The 17,608-nt window shown below is 42.3% G+C and overlaps 1 protein-coding gene across 3 annotated transcripts in view; it reads left to right on the plus strand.

Annotated features, from left to right (window-relative positions):
* PIKFYVE (phosphoinositide kinase, FYVE-type zinc finger containing) overlaps nt 1-17,608 on the plus strand; it is a 95,855-nt gene that overhangs the window by 16,986 nt on the left and 61,261 nt on the right. For all 3 annotated transcript variants that reach the window (XM_065413282.1, XM_065413281.1, XM_065413280.1), the window contains 4 exons: nt 2,549-2,638; nt 11,126-11,264; nt 14,543-14,700; nt 15,844-15,955. In XM_065413282.1, coding sequence (XP_065269354.1) covers nt 2,549-2,638; nt 11,126-11,264; nt 14,543-14,700; nt 15,844-15,955 — 499 coding nt within the window. The remainder of the gene's footprint in view (nt 1-2,548; nt 2,639-11,125; nt 11,265-14,542; nt 14,701-15,843; nt 15,956-17,608) is intronic.

Here is a 17,608-nt window from a genome sequence, read left to right on the forward strand (position 1 = left end):
TGAAATGGTTTCATATTACTTTGGTTAGGGGTCAGAATCTCAGCCACGCTGCCAGATTGTCATTTGTTTTTAGGCGAAGAAGTTAGACCACTACAAGATATTACTTCACCTATGTAGGCTCAGGCTGTTAGTTTGCCTCTGATAATTTAGGCTTATCTTCTATAAAAGACCTGAACCCTGCGCTTGGTTCTAACTTTCTCCTTCAATGGAGAGAAGAGATGTGGCCAGTAATTCCTCTGGGAATTGCCCAATCTTAGTGAGGCTGTTGGCATTTGGAATAATAAACCCTTTACAACTAGACTGGAGCTGGAAGCTGGTAATGTGAATAGGAGCATTCACTGTAACAGCTTCATAAAGATGGAAGGCATTTCTGTTTTTGTTCAGCCACTGGTGAGTCAGGCTTCAGTTCAATAAAGTGTTAGCTTGCTGACTGTCATAATTAGGAATGGTAGACTCAAAAAATGCTCTCTGGGCCAATACTGATGAAATTAGCAGACAGTAACCGTCTGCAGAAAGAGTCAAACGCCTGGTATGAGGCTGCAGGGACAACTTGAGGGGTTCTTTTATCTCTGTCAAAAGAGCCAAAGCTCTCCCTAGTGGTCTTAGATAGAAAATTACTAAGAGGAAAGAGAAACAGTCTTGTCTTGTACAGCACTTAAGCCACAACATGATGTTTACTCTCACTGATCTTGATTAGTGTGAGAAGAACCCAAATATGTTCCAGGACTGCAGGGTCAGGATAAAACTATATTAAAAGAGGACTCCAATCATGCTTGCTTTGTAACCAGAAGAGTACTATAAGTGGCAATATGTAACTTCTCTAGGGGCAAGAGTTGGATTTTTTTCTATGTATGCTAGTGGTTAATGCTCTACTGGCAATAAAAGAGAGCTCAGAAAACGGCTGTCTTCAGAGAATACTGATTTCCACTTCAACTTCCCTTCGGTGCGTGCTAACAACTAGAATGAAAGTACTCTGTATAAGCTGTCTTTAGGTCTGAATAAAGATCTAGTGTTGAAGAGATTCTGTCAAGGTGAATGATTCTTTGTCTTGGATCATTTCTTAAATGTTAAGACAGTCTATAAACTAATACTCGATGTAGGCAGTTTGCTAACCATCTCTAACCTTGTACCTGGGGACACTAACTAAATTCCTTTGCTAAGTATATACAGTGTAGGCCTCAGCATTTTATTAAAGACAAACTAGTATTTTTAAAGTGTCTGATAGAAGTGCTGTCCAAGGAATCTGAACTGTAGAACAGCGAGTTCTGTGGCATTCTCACAAAGGCATCTGTTGCTTTTCAGGTGTATGAGAATGCTGCAAAATACTATAAATCATGAGACCTTCTGATCTGCCTTTATAGCTTTTCTCCACTCCCATGCTGTCTTTTAGGGAGTGCAACAATTCCCAAGTAGAATAATGGTGTGTGGAAAGCATTTGCAACTTTATTCTTGGCAGTCTTAATACAGCCTTGGAGGAAAAGTTCTTCTGAGTCTTGAAAGACTGGTATCTCTGGAGATGTCATAATTATCAGTGTTGTAGGGAAATTGGCTAAATGAGCATGGTGTAATGGTTTTTGGAAGAAACTAGCTCGTTTTTGTTTCTCCTCCTCCCACCAGATTAGGCTTAAAATTCATTAGTAAGGGAGTACACGCTGAAAGTCCTAAGCAAACTTCTTAACAGTACTGCAATAGAAACTTGGCAAACTAAACTCAGCTTTGCAATTAAAGCAGAACTCAATTTATGTTTGTAAGCCATGAGATACTTCATGGTAGGTGTAGGCTGCTTAAAGAGAATATTGAGAAGAAGCTGCAGCTCAGTCTTCCCAGGGTAACAAGAACTCAAAAGTCTGCTACTATTCTACTGAATTTGAGGAGAAATATGTCTTCTCTGCAACTATATAAACTCTTTAGAGCAGCCAGAAAAACCTTTATGGGGCAGGGCTGCTGTATTTATTCAGAGCACCCAAGAGCATGCTAAGGTGCTGAATGGAAAAAGACGCTGCCCTTGCGCTGAACAGCTGCTAATTCAAGTAGTAGGGCAAGATGGATAAAGGAGGACAAAGGTTATACTGATAAAAGAGGGTTACTGAGGCTTGTGCATGTGTTATGGCGGTAGCTATGTTCTTTATCAGTAGCTCTGTGGATGGGCTTTAGATATTTAAGGTCATGAATTTCTTGGGGAGCGGGGGAATGTTGTGAAGGAGGAAGGGCAGGGAGTATCGGGCACTAGCACAACCAAGTGGGAAAGAGGTGAGTTAAGGAGAGGCAGGGTAATGGGGAAGGGGATGAGGATGAAGAGTGGGTGAGGAGTTATGCATTTTGAAAGACGCTGGCGGTGGAGTCTAAAACGAGAGCACCATACCAGTCTCTTGTACAGCTGTCCTTGGGCTGATGTTATGAAGGATCTTCCCCTGTGCTCTGGCTGCTTTTTAACTTAGCAAGTGTGCAAATCATGTTATCCCAAATAGTGTTGGTTTAACTGGGACTGTTGTTTTTTTAGTGCTTCTTTGTGATGGTGGTTGTCTTAACAGAGCTCTATTCTTTGCAGTCTGATTCACCCAGACTCTTCAACTACCACACTGTCAACACGCCTTGTGTCTGTACAGGAGGATCCAGGGAAGTCTCCTGCTCGAAACAGGTAAATTACCAAATGTGTGTGCGTCTGTTGAAGATCTCTCTTCCTAATCACAATACCATGCATCATGAATATGAAATAAATATGATTTGGTAAAATCTTCTCTTGATCAGTTCTGAACCGGTGTCCTGACGTAATGAGAGAACCACTGTGCTATTAAAGGTGCAATCTGTTGGTTGAGATGTGAGGTTAAAATCCCGTTCACTTGTGGTCATTGAAGAACCCAAATGTCTTTGCTTTCAGTAATTATACAATGCCAAATGTATTTAAGTATTCTAATGTACAGCTAAACATGCTTCCTGCCCTGAGGAGCTTGCAGGCTACATGTGACTAAACAAGCAAGACTAATAGTAGGGTTGGGGAGAAAAAGGACCAGGAATACAGTAAGATTGTACTGTTACTCTAGTTCAGTAGTGTGGCTGTTTTGATGGTACCACGAAAACTGGATTGGCTGTTCCATTGGAACAGAATGAAAGGAAAGCATGGAAGCAGGTTAGTGAGAGACGGGAAGAGAGGCTGGGGGAGGAGACTGTGGTTATGTCCTAAAGGCCAAGATTGGGAAAAGGTGAGAGGAAATTGAAAGCTTTTGAGAGCAGGAGAAATGGTGTAAGTAGAAAGGTGGAAAAATTAGCACTTATGTGGGGAGGTTGAGAGGGAACAGAAGGAAGAATTATGGTAACAAGGGCAAGAGATGCTGTACTGAATTGATTGGTTCACTTTTAACTTTGCCTGTGTCACTAGGCTGCTAAAACCAAGGCTGTTGGTTCAGGCTGCTTGGAGTAGCATCTGGATGCATGCCCCCTTTATTCATTAGCACCTCTTGTAAGAGAAACATGTTAGCCCAGTTGTCCTGGCTGAATTCCATTTGAGTCACTAACTTCTGCATTGAGTTCCCCTGGCAGATTCAATTGGAGAAATCTCTCCTGACCTCAACAGCTGTGTTCATTCTTTGTGTGTTTTTGGAACTCTGTAGGCAAATTCTGTTCAGGCTGCTTTTGAATGAACTGAGCATAGACTATTCCCTGGATTTCAGTTGTTTGCTTGTTTGAAGTCTTGGAGGATGCAGCAAATCTGTAGGAATTTTTTTTCTTACATCTGCTGCTGGCTGAACTGGATAGCCTTGTTCCTTTTCTCACTTCACTATTCCCACGCCTGATCTTGTATAAGAGTGGTTAAACCTCCAGGGGCTGAAGTAGATTTTAATAAATGTAAAAACTTAATAATCAGCTGCAGTTTTTTCTGACGCTTTTGTCTAAATGAGCTTTCTGATGGGGAATCCCTTGCTAGAATTTAGTCATTTTTGATACGGTAAGTTTCTTTGGTGGTGCTACATAATAACTGGTTCCTACCCCAAAGAGCTTCCTGTTGTAACTGCCAAATCTAGGACACAAACACAAGGAGAGAACATGATGGCTAGGAAAAGATAATGTGAGGCTTAATATTGTTAAAGAAGTTTCAGAGAGTTGGTATTGTCCTCTAGAAAGATCACTGAGTGTCACCAATGTACTCAGTATTACACAAATGCTCTTCAAGGCTATCTAAGGAGACATGGGCAGAACAAGTTAAGATAACTGAGGTGGGCAGGGGGAAATGGAGGGCCTGCCTGGTTTACAAGGAGATTATGTGGCTGCTTTAGTAGCTCATATCTTGGTAGTTCAGTTCTTCCTCTTTTGAGCTCCACTGAGACTTCAAAACAAAGGAACAGTGGAGGGAAGTGGGGTTGAGGAGCTAGATATAGATGATAAAAAGGGGAGGAGGGTGAGAAACCTATAAGTGTGTTAGTGCCAACAATCTATGAATGATCGGCAAACAGAGCAGGAAGTCCAGTGTTAAAGCTCAATGCTGAATGACTGTAAAAACATGGAGAAGCTGCTAGGGCCATGAAGCTACTCTCCCTCTACTCCAGGGCCGGCTCTAGGATTTTTGCCACCCAAAGCAAAAACAATTTTGGCCGCCCCCCGTTCTTTAATTACCCCACCCCCGGCCCCGCCTCAACTCCGCCCCTTCCCCAAATCCCCAGCCCTGCCTCCTCCCCCCAGGCTCTCAAGCCTAGGAGGGAGGGGGAGAAGCGGCGCCCGCGCCGCGGCCACTCGGAGTCTCACCTGGGAGGGAGGGGGAGACTCCAAGTGGCCGCGGCGCGGGCGCCACTTCTCCCCCTCCCTCCCAGGCTCTCAAGCCTGGGAGGGAGGGCGAGTAGCGGTGCGCGAATCAGCTGTTTCGCGTGCCGTGGCAGCAGCAGCGGAGGTGAGCTAGGGCGGCCGGGGCACATTTTTAGGGGCGGCATTCTGGCGCCGGCCATGCCGCCCTTAAAAATGTGCCGCCCCAAGCACCAGCTTGTTTTGCTGGTGCCTAGAGCCGGCCCTGCTCTACTCCCAGTTCCCTGCTCGAGAAGGTGGTGCTTAGAGCACTGTTCCAAGAAGGCTCGGGCTAGCTGGCTGCTTATGTGGCGTAGGAGTGTCCTGAGCAATGCCTGGCTGACCCAATTTGCAGCTGCAGCAGTTCAGTCTAACAGTTCTTAGTAACTTTTTTGGAATGGCTCTCTGACCTGAGTATCTGTCCTGAAATACAGAGTGATGATGCAAAGCCACCCCTGTCTCTGAATCCTGAGAATTTTGGCAAAGTCAGTGTCCCAGCCAATGAGACTCTCTTGGCATCTGTAGCTTTGGGTCATGCGACAGAGGCTGAATGCTTTCTTTTGGCAGACTATGAATTCTAATAGTGCTTAGCATTTAACGTGTTAAAAGCACTGTGTGGGCATCTCCAGCTAAACAAACAAACTTCATCATCCCTTTAAGAAGGCTATTCTGTCGCTGTTGCAGGAAGTAAAGGGATTAAAAATCCCAGATGACAAAATTTGCTGTAAATATCCGGGAGATAAAGTGCAGCAAAACCAGTATTGGGATAGGTATTGGAGGGGACTCGCACTTACTGGATCTCATTAGAACTACAGTGTATAGCAAACTAAGTGGAATAGTTATGGAATTAATTTTTAAAGTGTTGGGGAGGGCATGTTGGGGGAGGCTTTTGGGACTGATCTTGGATGGCTGGTTAACTGTTTTATGTGCACTAAAAGCCCTGTGAAGTTACATGTCAGTACTGAACCTAAAATCTCTGAATAGATTTTACAGGCCACTTCTTATAATAGACACTTAAATCTTTGAGGACAATGGTACATTCAGTGGGTTTGATAGCAAAAATACCCCAACAAACTGCTCGTCCCCCGTCCCCCCAAAGTATAGTTTTTTCTGATTATACCAACTTGATCTCAATGTGTAAGTAAAGAGTAAAATATTTTTAAAGTGACTTAACAAAAAATGGTGTAACTGGGGAATACTGTAGTAAGGGCTATAGAACCACAATCAACTTGTTAGAGATACTACACAAAGATCTAGAAAAGCCATGTCTACACCCTTACCTTTCCACAGGTATCCTAGTGTAAGAGCTGACTCTCATGATACTCTTGCCAAGGCTTTCAAAAATAAGGGCTAAATGTCAGGCACTTAAAGGCCTAGATAATTTTTCTATTTCAGCTGTACCAAGCAGCTTCCATTGAGTAGGTATGCAGCTGTATTCTGTCCAGAGCTAGGAAGGTTTCCTGGGCGGCAGTTGTATCCTAAATGCTTAGTCTTAGCAGAATAGTTACGAAGAGCCGGTGCTTCCTCCCTGTGGCCCTTGCTTGCTTATTTGCTTTGTTTAACGTTTTGCTATTTCTCACTCTTCTGATTGTAGTCCATTTTGTGCTGGAGGGAGGAGGGGACTGTTCATGGCCCCTCTCTTTGGCAGGTTTTTTTTTTTTTTTTTTTTTTTTTTTTTTTTTTTTAGAGCCACTTCACATCAAAAATACCCATATTCTGCTCTCTCTGTCATTCTTACCATATCCCATCCACCTCAATCAGGGATGAACCCAGACCCCAAAGCAGTGTACAGGCTTTGAGATCTCCTCTGAGGATCTGAAGAGGCAATCTCACTTTTTTTGGTGTGTGTTCTGTAGATCCAAACTATTTTCTTCTAACAGTCAGAACTGATCAGAGTCTGGTATAAAGTTCTTGTGTAGATATACTCCCTCTAACCCCTAGGTATTTATGACTTTGCTTAGAATATCTCTAAACTGTCCAGAGTTCATTAGTCACTCAGTCATTTCCCTAAAAAATTATTAAATCATCTTTCAGAATACATTGTTAAAAATGGCATCAGGTCCCCAAAATGCCTGACACATGTTAATCAAATACATGTTCTCTCTGCAATGCACTGTGGCATTTTTAGTAGAAATGACAGCAAGTTAGTAATCAATGTGCGAGGCAAAGTAGTGCCATGCTCTGTTTTGAGGGGTATTAAGGCTGTCTTTTGCACTTCCCTCCTAATTCTCTATTGCATTGAACAGGCAAATATAGCTAATTGCCTTAGCTGCTATTTGACTGCTAACTTGACTGAATTCCATTTCTAACTCCTTTGGCATATGGATGACCATTCTAACTAGCTATTTGATATAGATTTATTTGCCAGTCAAGGTAAGTATAAAGTACTGAAAATAAGAGGGTCATACAAGAGACTATAAAGGATGTTCTTAGAGGACCCAAGTCTGCCATAGTTAGGATACCCACAAATGGTCCTATTAAAATCAGTTGAACTACTCTATGTAGTGAAGTAAATAGGGATACTGAGGCATAGAGGTGAAATGACTTGCTCAAGGTCACCCAACAGGCCAGTGGCAGAGTTGGGAATAGAACCCAGATCTCTTGAGTCCCGGTCCAGTGTGCTATCCACTAGGCCCCACTGCATCTATCATGTATTCAGAAAGAACAGCCACAAATCTCTCCATTCATCTTGCTACATGTACTTACAGATGCTTCAGCTAATACTTCAGAGAGCAGATGGTTCAGTGAGCTGTGGCAAATTGAGTAGTTATCTGTTGGGAGAGGATGAATAGGGCATATTTACTCCAGCAGACTGGGAAGAAAAAGGGGTTTTGTTTTGTTATTTGAAATACCTGGGAGGTACTTAAATACTACGCTTATAAGGAGGCCATGTATGTACTGATTGTCTGTCTTTGAAAGACTTTTATCCTGTATGTTTAATATCCGAATTATTGCAAAAGCTGATCTTCAAGAAAACTATATATACAAGGTAAAACTGCTTTGTGAATGTGACTTTAAAAAAACCAAAACAAAAAAACCCAAAACACTAGTAACAAAAAAGATTAGGTATGTAGACTTTAAATGATAAAATTTAAGTGACGCTATAGGTGGTAGTCCGTAATTGAATTTTAGCACAAGAAATAGATCCCAAAAGGTAGAGAGAACTGCCACCTAAAATTGGTGTGCGGACAGAAGAATCTCTGGGTATATCTGCACAGGATAAAAAACCTGCAGCTGATGCAGGCTCTGGCTGCAGGGCTGAAAAATTGGACGAAGGGTCCCAGGGCTCAGGCCCCCGCTGAAGCCCAAATATCTACACAGCAGTTTTATGCCCCCCCCCCCCCCCCCAGCCCGAGTCAGCTGACGCAAGCCAGTTGTGGCCATGCCATGGGGCTTTTATCCCCATGTAGATGTACCCTAAGTGACTTGAATCCTCATAAAATAAGCACAAAATTACAGTCTAAACCACCAGGGTTTGAGCTTCTTACACATTCTTGTTCCTCCTGCTGGAGGAATGAAGCTTTAACTAGAAAACCTATTTTGTTTGATCTGTCCTTTCTAGACCAATTCAGGTAAATACAATCAGGCTTTGAATGTAATCAGTGGTGACAAAGTTTTGATACTAATGTCCATTTAGCTAGCTGGTCATGTTTGTGTGGTTTTATATATACACCTAAATAAATAAAACAATTATGCCTTCTACAGCTAGATGGCATAGTTAAACTAGTTCTTGTAAAACTAGCTCTTGTAAAACAATTGACTAGCACTAGAAAACATTTCTGATATGTGAAGTTTTTAAAACTGCATAACTTTTTCTGTACTGAACTAAATTATCTGTTCTTGAAATGCTGTTAACTCATGTTACTAGGAACATAACATCTGCAGTAGTTGAAGGCTATTAGCAATGACAGCCATAGCTGTATGTCAGAGGTACGCTGTGACTTATTGCTTATATTGGCCAGGAAAATGCCATTAATTGTCCTTAAATGTCAATTGTTGAAATACCAACGTGGCTTCTCTTGATCCTGACTCGCTCATTACCTAAATTGAGCCTATTAATGTAGACTTTCCCCCTTTATGTTTAAAACACTTCAACAGGCCAGTACTACTGATTGAAAGACTACTGCTTTTTCATTCTATTGCTCGTTGTTGTTTTTTTTTTTTTTTTTAAATATAACTTCAGTGTCCACTTTCTTACAGTTTCACGTTCCATTAACTTCTGTAGTCTGCATTCCCTAGCTATCTAATAGTTATAGAGTAAGGCCAGAAGGGACTACGAGATCATCTATTCTGACCTCTGTCTCACAGGTCACCAACAGCACCGCCCACCAAACCCAACAACTGAAATTAGACCAAGGTATTACAGCCTTCAGGAGACTAGACTATTGTGTGCCACAGGCAGAGAATAGGAGGGACTGCGATACACCAATACCAGAGGCCCTGAAATGGCAGGGAATTGATTTAAATGAGATAATCCGGGTAAATAACCTGCACCCCCTGCAGCAGAGGAGTCACTGCCAATCTGACTTGAGCAAAAATTCCTCCCCAGCCCCATATATGACAATTAGTTAGAGCCCGAACATGTGAGCAAGAACCAGCCAGCCAAGCACCTGAGAGGAAGCTTGGTACCACCTCAGAGCACTGGCCCACCTTACCACAGCTGGAGATAGTAAACTGGATATCTGGAGACCAAGAAACCCCAGAATACACTGGGGAGGGGGAAGGGAGATAATTCCTTCCTGACCTCTGCAGGTGACCTGAAGCATGAGAGTTTGAGGATATCTAACATGAACCAGATGTTAGACCCCTCAGGGCTGTGAAGCCCTGCCCCCCACTGTCAGAAGCAGCCTTATGAGTCCCACTTATAATGTGGTCCAGCTCTCTAAAAACTAAGCTTGTTTGCCCCCACAACACCTATTGGGAGGATGTTTCAAGCCCTCACTTCTCTGATGGTTGGAAACCTTCTGATTTCCAGCCTGAATTTGTTCACTGTCAGTTTGATTAACATGTCACTATCTGTCCTATAATCCATAGCTTATTCCTGTAAAAAACTTAATGCACTAAAAGATGGCAATACCTAAAAGAGAGGACAACTGCACAAGTTGCACAGTTCTTGCCCCTCCCATAAAACAAACCAAAACCTTGCCAGGAACCTGTTTCAAATCACTTTTTTAAACTAGCCTACATTGGGTATTGTCCCCATAGAGAACTCTCATTTCAAAATGCATTACTGTGAGGTGGATAGGGAAGAGAAGAGAAGATAAAATATACTCTGGGTTACTCTAAGAGGCTTCCCAAAGCTGTGGGATGTTGGAGAAGAGGATCTATTATATAGTGACAAAAAGCAAATGTATCGCCATTTTGTAAAAAGAACGAGGAGTCCTTGTGGCACATTAGAGACTAACAAATTTATTTGGGCATAAGCTTTCGTGGGCTAAACCCCACTTCATCGGATGCATGCAGTGGAAAATACAGTAAGAAGATGTACACACACAGAGAACATGAAAAAGTGGGTGTTGCCATACCAACTATAATGAGACTAATAAATTAAGGTGGGCTATTATCAGCAAGAGAAACTTTTTTGTAGTGCTAATCAGGATGGCCCACTTCAAACAGTTGACAAGAAGGTGTGAGTAACAGTAGGGGAAAATTAGCATGGGGAAAAAGTATTTACTTTGTGTAATGACCCATCCACTCCCAGTTTTCATTCAAGCCTAATTTAATGGTGTCCAGTTTGCAAATTAATTCCAGTTCTGCAGTTTCTCGTTGGAGTCTGGTTTTTGAAGTTTTTTGTTGAAGAATTGCGACTTTTAGATCTGTAATTGAGTGTCCAGGGAGCTTGAATTGTTCTCCGACTGGTTTTTGAATGTGATAATTCTAGACATCTGATTTGTGTCCATTTATTCTTTTGTGTAGAGACTGTCCGGTTTGGCCAATGCTATTCACTGGAGTGTGGGACTTGACCCAGTGTTTGGAAACAGTTGGGTCCAAGGTTGATTTCTTCCCCCCCCACCCCCCAATATCGTTATGGAGAGGAAAAAAAACACTTGGCTCAAATATTCCTTCTGATGTGAAGCTGTTCAATATGAACTATTTTGCCTGTTAACTTCTTTTATAATGTAGAGATTCCATGGAATCTCTTTCGGCATAAGATCATTGTAATGTTCCCTGTATTGCAGCCATCTTAATTTGGGAGAGGTCGGGAATGACCCTTTAAGTGCTGGTTTGGAAAGCTAGTGTGTGCTAGCACACTGCTTAAAGATTCTTGAAGCATGTTGTAAGGTCACAGACTGTTCTGATAAAGTTTTGTTTGAGGGGTTTGCAGACTATAAGCATTGTTTCTTTCTCTCTCCAGATCGGCCAGCATTACTAACCTGTCACTGGATCGGTCTGGTTCACCCATGGTGCCTGCATACGAGACATCTGTCAGTCCCCAGGCTAATCGCACGTATTTGAAAGCAGAGACCAATGAGGATGAGCGCAAAATTCTTCTGGTACAAACTAGATTTTTGTCGTCTTCATTGTGATAGCGATGTGTTGTGTGCCTGTCTTTCTATTGCTTTCTTTGCGGTACATCTTGTGGCTCTTTTTCTTTTATGATCCTTTAGTTTTTTTTTTTCCTTATGGGTTAGCAAGTTCTAACTGTAAATAGTTGTTTTAATGTAAAATAGTTCTCTAGTCATTTGAATAAATTCTAGAGACCACAGCTAATGTTGGAAGGTTTGAAATTTGACCTTCTCCCCATCTGCTTTGCTTGCAGAGTTGATGTAACTTTTCTCATAGGAAGTAGCACTAATGCATTTATTCCAGAAAAGTAATCAACACCAGTAGCACAGCACTCTGGAGCAATCCTGTTATAAAACATTCTGTTATGTGTGCGTTGTGAGAAATACTACATAAAACTAAAAGAAACACCCAAACCCCGGTTGACATACCTAACGTTAATAAAATAAAGTCAATTAAAATGGAGGGAGGGGGGAGATGTTTCATTTAAAACTGTCCAGACTGCATAACTAGTGCTGAATCTTTCTGGGCTTCTATTCCCATTCAAAACCAACAAGGTCAAATCTTGTACTAGCCCTGTCTCCCTGTGGATTGCATATGTAAGGGCAGAATTTGATGATTGGTGGTGGCTCACCTTTTTATTGTAGAGCTTCCACATTGAAGCAAGCTTTTTGTAATGAGACAATTTCTTCCTTTGAGGAAGGAGAATGCTGTAGCAGATATGCTCTGCAGAGGGAATCTAGGAGTGTTGGGGAGAGTAGGGAGACAGTGTCTCTGTCCCCCAGACTGAATAAGATCCTAAACTAACAGCTTAAACATTACAAATACAGCTTGGGACAAAATAGTCAAAGCTGGTCTGTCTTCACTTAACTTTAGATCTGATTTTTAGAATTGTTGCTTTTTATGCAATAATTTAGGATGTCCTAATTGCTTATTGCAATACAGGAACTGCCCTGAGTCCTTGTCAGGTTATGATACTCTTCTGTGGCGCATTGCGTTGACTATACTATGATAAAAAGTTAATGGCCTTTGCTTGAGAAGGGGGAGTTTGTGACAAGGTGCAGGAGCACTAGAATTCTGAATGAAATCCGTGCGCGCTTTCATAATCTGCAAACTAAAATCCTAGAGTTTAAAGTGTTAAACTGTTCTGCCACTTGATTTCAGTCTAAAACACAAGGCTATATTAAGATGACTGAATTGCTACTGGATCAAATTTTATATACTCCCGCCATGGCAGGAGTGAAGTGCTTTGTAGCTGACAACCCAAGAACATGCAGTGCACTGGAGAGGCTAGCATGGGGTGCATAGAACTGGAGTCAACCAATCAGTGGGACCAGGTTCCTGTAAGATGAAGCCAAGGGGAGGGGGGTAGATTGCTGGGGTAGAAATTGCTTGGGGGTAGATATAGTAAACTTGCACACAAACTGGGTTAAAATCATAGACTTTTTTTGGGAGGGAGGGGGCGAGATCCTAAGGAAACCAAACTTTCCTGGCAAACTTGTCATCTCAGCAAAAGGGTGAGAGGAGAGGAATGCTGATCAGATGTGGTAAATCATTCAGTTACTTGAATTTTTAAAGGGGTGAGGAACTGGATTTGTTTATTGTGTATGAAGAAGCATGTGGTGGAGTCCTGGCTTTTTTTAAATTTGTTTTTTGTGTGTGTGCACACACATATGCTATGTGTGTGTATGTGTATATATATATATATATATATATATATATATATATATATATATATATATATGTGTATGTGTGTGTGTATATAAAATGGAAATATCAGGAGTGTTAAATCTAGTCTTGTTCTTGAAAATATCAGTATGTCTTGTGAGCATTTTTTAGCCCTGTTTGAAGGTTTTTTTAACACAAAACCCTAAAAACAGTCCTAAACAGAGATTAAAAATAAAAACACTTGAAGCCTAAATGAAAATCACTTCCTCTCTCAATCCGTTTACTTGATAACTAATGTCATAATTCTACTGGTTCTATGTGTTTACATAGTCTTCTGGGGGGAAAAAACCCCTACACTTCTTTAGGCTAACTTTATGCATCCTGTAGTAGCAACTAAAGAAACCATCCCGATACTCCCCTCTCTTCCTCTTTGGGCTGGCTCAACATCTGCAGATCTTTTCCTGTGGTGCATATCATTTCAAAGGACGGGAGCATCCATCCACCAGGATAAGCGCACTATCTGGGTGTGCTGGTGCCGAAGAGCTGTTCTGGCTGCAGGGACGTAGCCAGGACCAATGTAAATGTTAGCTAGGCCACAGCCATGCTAGTGTCAGGAGGTTTTATGACCACATGATTCAAAGTTGTAGTGTAACTAGCCAATACATCAGACCCTGTGATTCAGAGTTGTCTAGCACCAGAAATCTGTGGAGAGAACCTGAATCGTGGGGTGTGTGGAAATTCTGGTCATGGATGTTCTGGGCCCTTGGCTATGCTAACTGTAAAGTGAGGTCCTAGAGGTGTCTTACCATGCAGAAAACTAGCTTTGATTTCCCAGCTGTGGCTGCTCTTATGGAGGTGGAAGTACTGGGAAAGGAGGGTTTGCATCAAAATGGATGGAGGCTTGAACCTTAAGGATTCAGAAGCGGGTACAGCAGATTGGAGGTAGGGATGAGGTGGTGTGATTAGCCTCTCAATTGTCCAACAGGCAGTAAGTGGAGATGGTGGAGAGGCATTCGTTCATAGAAATGGGATGGTAGAAGTTACTTGAACAAAATGGCAACATGGAAAGCAGCATTCTCAAAGGGATCTCCTTAACTAGTTGACCAAAGAGAGCTCTGAAACAGGCTTGAGTGCAGCATTCAGGTCAACAGCACAGAATGTTCAGAAGAGCATTTATTGCTTTACCAGAAAAAAGAACCAGTGTTCCTTGGTCTTCTACATAGCCCCCAGTTCCAGGGGGCTGAAAGAGGGAGCTCAGCATGGTAGATTTAGTGCTATGAAAGCACTTGCATGACTTAGTCAAACAATGCAAAAGCTCACTGTGTATGTATAAAATATTACTGCAAAAATTCTTCCCTTGCTTCTTTCTGAATTGATCTTTGGGTATTAGTCTGTTGCTGCTGCCTCATTCTGAGTTTATAGGATCACTTGCTGTAAAAGAAAGGACTTAAATAGCAGCTGTTATGCATTTGTTTCTAGATAAGCAGTGCTTAACACCTTCGATTGTACTCTTGTTACTGGAAGGCTGTTGATCTAGGAGCCAATTTAAAGGCTTGAGCTAGTCTTTTTAAAACACTTCGTAACTGTCTCTCTCACACAGGACTCTGTCCAGTTAAAGGATTTGTGGAAGAAAATTTGCCATCACAATAGTGGAATGGAGTTTCAGGACCATCGCTATTGGCTGCGGACACATCCCAACTGCATTGTGGGAAAGGAATTAGTCAACTGGCTCATCAGAAATGGACACATTACCACAAGGTATTCTTGATATTTAAAAATGCTTAAATTAAACCCATCTGCCATTGCACTCAATTGTAGGTGTTGGTTGGCGTGTGCATCAGTGGATGGAGAGGAGAAAGAGGAAATGAGACTCTGATCTCCTCCTCCCTTCCTCTGAACAAGGTAAAGAATGTCTTTAGTTCATTTGCCAATTCTGACAGCACATAACCTAATGAAGGGGTAAGTAGAATCAGAAGCTAGGGCAGACGACTAGCCCAAGGGAATGGAATTTCCCAGTGGGAGGGAAAGGTAGTTGGGGTGTAGGGAGGGAGCAGAATGGGAGTAGCAGACTGAAATGGGCGGAGGGGACAGTGAGAGAATGGTAATCACTAAAACTGGCACTAGACTATAGTTAAGAATGTCACTGGTTTTGGAACACTGCGCTTTGTTTCATAATTGCTGATCAACTCCTTCTTAAAGGGTTCCTAATGTTGGTTGAATTAAGCCATGCCTTTTGGGTAGATGCTCTAGTGATAGTCTCCCCTTTTAAATAATGTAACCTCCGTAAACAAAAGATCAGATTAGCTGTGCTGCGTGGATATTGCAGTTGTTTCTTAGCTGCATGAGCACAACCTTGCTGCTATAGCTGGCTGGCCTGGGGGTGGGGTTCAGGACCCTCTAACTATATTTGTAGGCTTTGGATGGCCCCAGGATCTAGGGATAACTGGGTCTACAATGTAACAGCTTACCATCCTGTATAGCACTGGACGTTTGCCTTGCAGTGCTGAGGGCTTGTAAAGGATTATCCCTGTTTTGCTGAGTTAAGAGGGGCAGGAATCGAGATGATTCAAGCCTGCACAGCACTTTGTCTTCAGGCCTGAGTCTTCAGCGGTGCTGAGTACCTACAGCAAGGAGCTGGGGGTGTTCAGCACCTCCAGAAATCAAGAGCCAAACATATAGGTGGGGAACACTTGCATTCCTGGCTCTAGTCATGTATTCAATCCACTGCCTCACCAAATTGTCTCTAAGTACCTTTTCTCGAACAAATAGTGAAAAATAAAAGAGAGAGCTAAATTACGTGGTGTCTAGTCAAGCTTTTTTGGGTAAAAGTCTGTACTGTCAACCATACACGCTTATAACCAGACTCTCTTAATACTCGCCTGTCTCTTGTTCTGCTCTTAGAGCTCAAGCCATCGCAATAGGACAAGCACTGGTAGATGGACGCTGGCTGGATTGTGTCAGTCACCATGATCAGATCTTTAGAGATGAATATGCTCTGTACAGACCACTACAGGTACAGAAAGCTCTTTTCTAGCTGCCATTGGAATGCCGACTCAGTTGTGGCTGGGGAACTGTTGTCAATCTCTCCTTCCTCTGTATGCTCTGCTAGCTCCTAGGTTTCAAGAGAACTAGGCCTAGCCCGAGTCTTGCCTCATGTTCTCTGTACTCTTGGTGCTGTCCCTATGCCAGTGGGTCTGTCTTGTTTTGTGAGTGTGTGGAAATATTCTTAATCTCATTAAACCACTAATGTAAACTAATTGAGTTAAGGTCATAGAGGAAACTAGGTCAGGCAAGGAAGCTGTGATGCTTCCTCTGTGAGGAGAAAGGGTGGCCACACCTATGTCAAGTTAAAAAGGAGGAGGGGTTCTAAAATCTCTGATTGCATCAACAAAAGTCTAAAGTCGCCATGGTAAGCACATTCCAATGTGGCTTCTGAATAACAGAGCCAGTATTCAGAACAGCTGTCACACTCTAGGAGTAGATGTCACTTGTGATACAGTGTGTAGCTTTTCCGGAATGGGCCATTTTCTCTTTGAACAGTGACATCTTTGACAAGTTCTTCATAAAGACTTAAAAAATACAGCATCATTCCAACTCTTAGACAATATTTGGGGAAATTAATTACTTAATTCCTGATCAAAAGAAGTTGATGGGTTTAGGAAGAGATTGAATTCCCTAATTCACTTACTGTTGCCGGTAAAGTATCTGGAGACTTTGCATAAAGGGTTTCCCCACCCTGATATATAAATGGTCTCTCTTTATTATGAGCCTAAGTTGCGGTGTGGAGAAAGAAAGTCAGGGCCCCAGTAAAGGAGAAGTTTGTCAGTCACTGAAGATGCTGTCTGGGCTCTGGCATAGTCCTGCTTGAGATATGCTGAGGGGTAAGATCTGCCAATACCATTAGTTTTTGTCTTGATTCATTCAATGACTTCTGACGTTCAAGAAACAGAAAGTTTTAGTTATAGTTGGTTGTATATAGTCTGCAATTCATGATTAACTCGTGATTTACTGGTCATGCTCTTGTATGATCTCTGATACTGTGGTGTGTAAAGTCAGCAGGATGTTGCATCTGACTCGTATCTTGTCTGTTTCTGTAAAAATTGGGAGTAACTCCACTGAATTCAGTGGAGTTAAACTGGTGTCAGTGAATTTGTATTTGCAGCAATTGCATTAGTTTCAAAGGAGGGAATTCTATCTAGAACTGCAACTTTTTTGGTGACTGGAAATTGCCATCTGGTGGGGGTATATTGGAGTTGCTGTGGGCTCTCTGGGATTCCCTGCTATCAGATCCCAAGGCCTTGCTTCGCAATAGTGTCTCTTGATTTAGAGGGCTGAACCTGGCTTTTGACTGAATCTGTTAGCCCCACTTGATTTGGTCAGTCACAGAATTGCTCAAGGGGCTAAAAGTGCGTGCCCTTCTCCCAGATCAGCATGGTCAGCTTATGGGGGCAAAGGATAAACTTTGGCAAACCTCTATGCTCTAGTCCAGTGGTTCTCAAACGTTTGTACTGGTGACCCCTTTCACACAGCAAGCCTCTGAGTGCGACCCTCCTCCCCCTTATAAATTAAAAACACTTTTTGATATATCTAACACCATTATAAATGTTGGAGGCAAAGCGGGGTTTAGGGTGGAGGCTGATAGCTTGTGACCCCCCCCATATAATAA

Source organism: Emys orbicularis, chromosome 11, assembly GCF_028017835.1.
Source record: "Emys orbicularis isolate rEmyOrb1 chromosome 11, rEmyOrb1.hap1, whole genome shotgun sequence".
Classification (NCBI taxonomy): Eukaryota; Metazoa; Chordata; order Testudines; family Emydidae; genus Emys; species Emys orbicularis.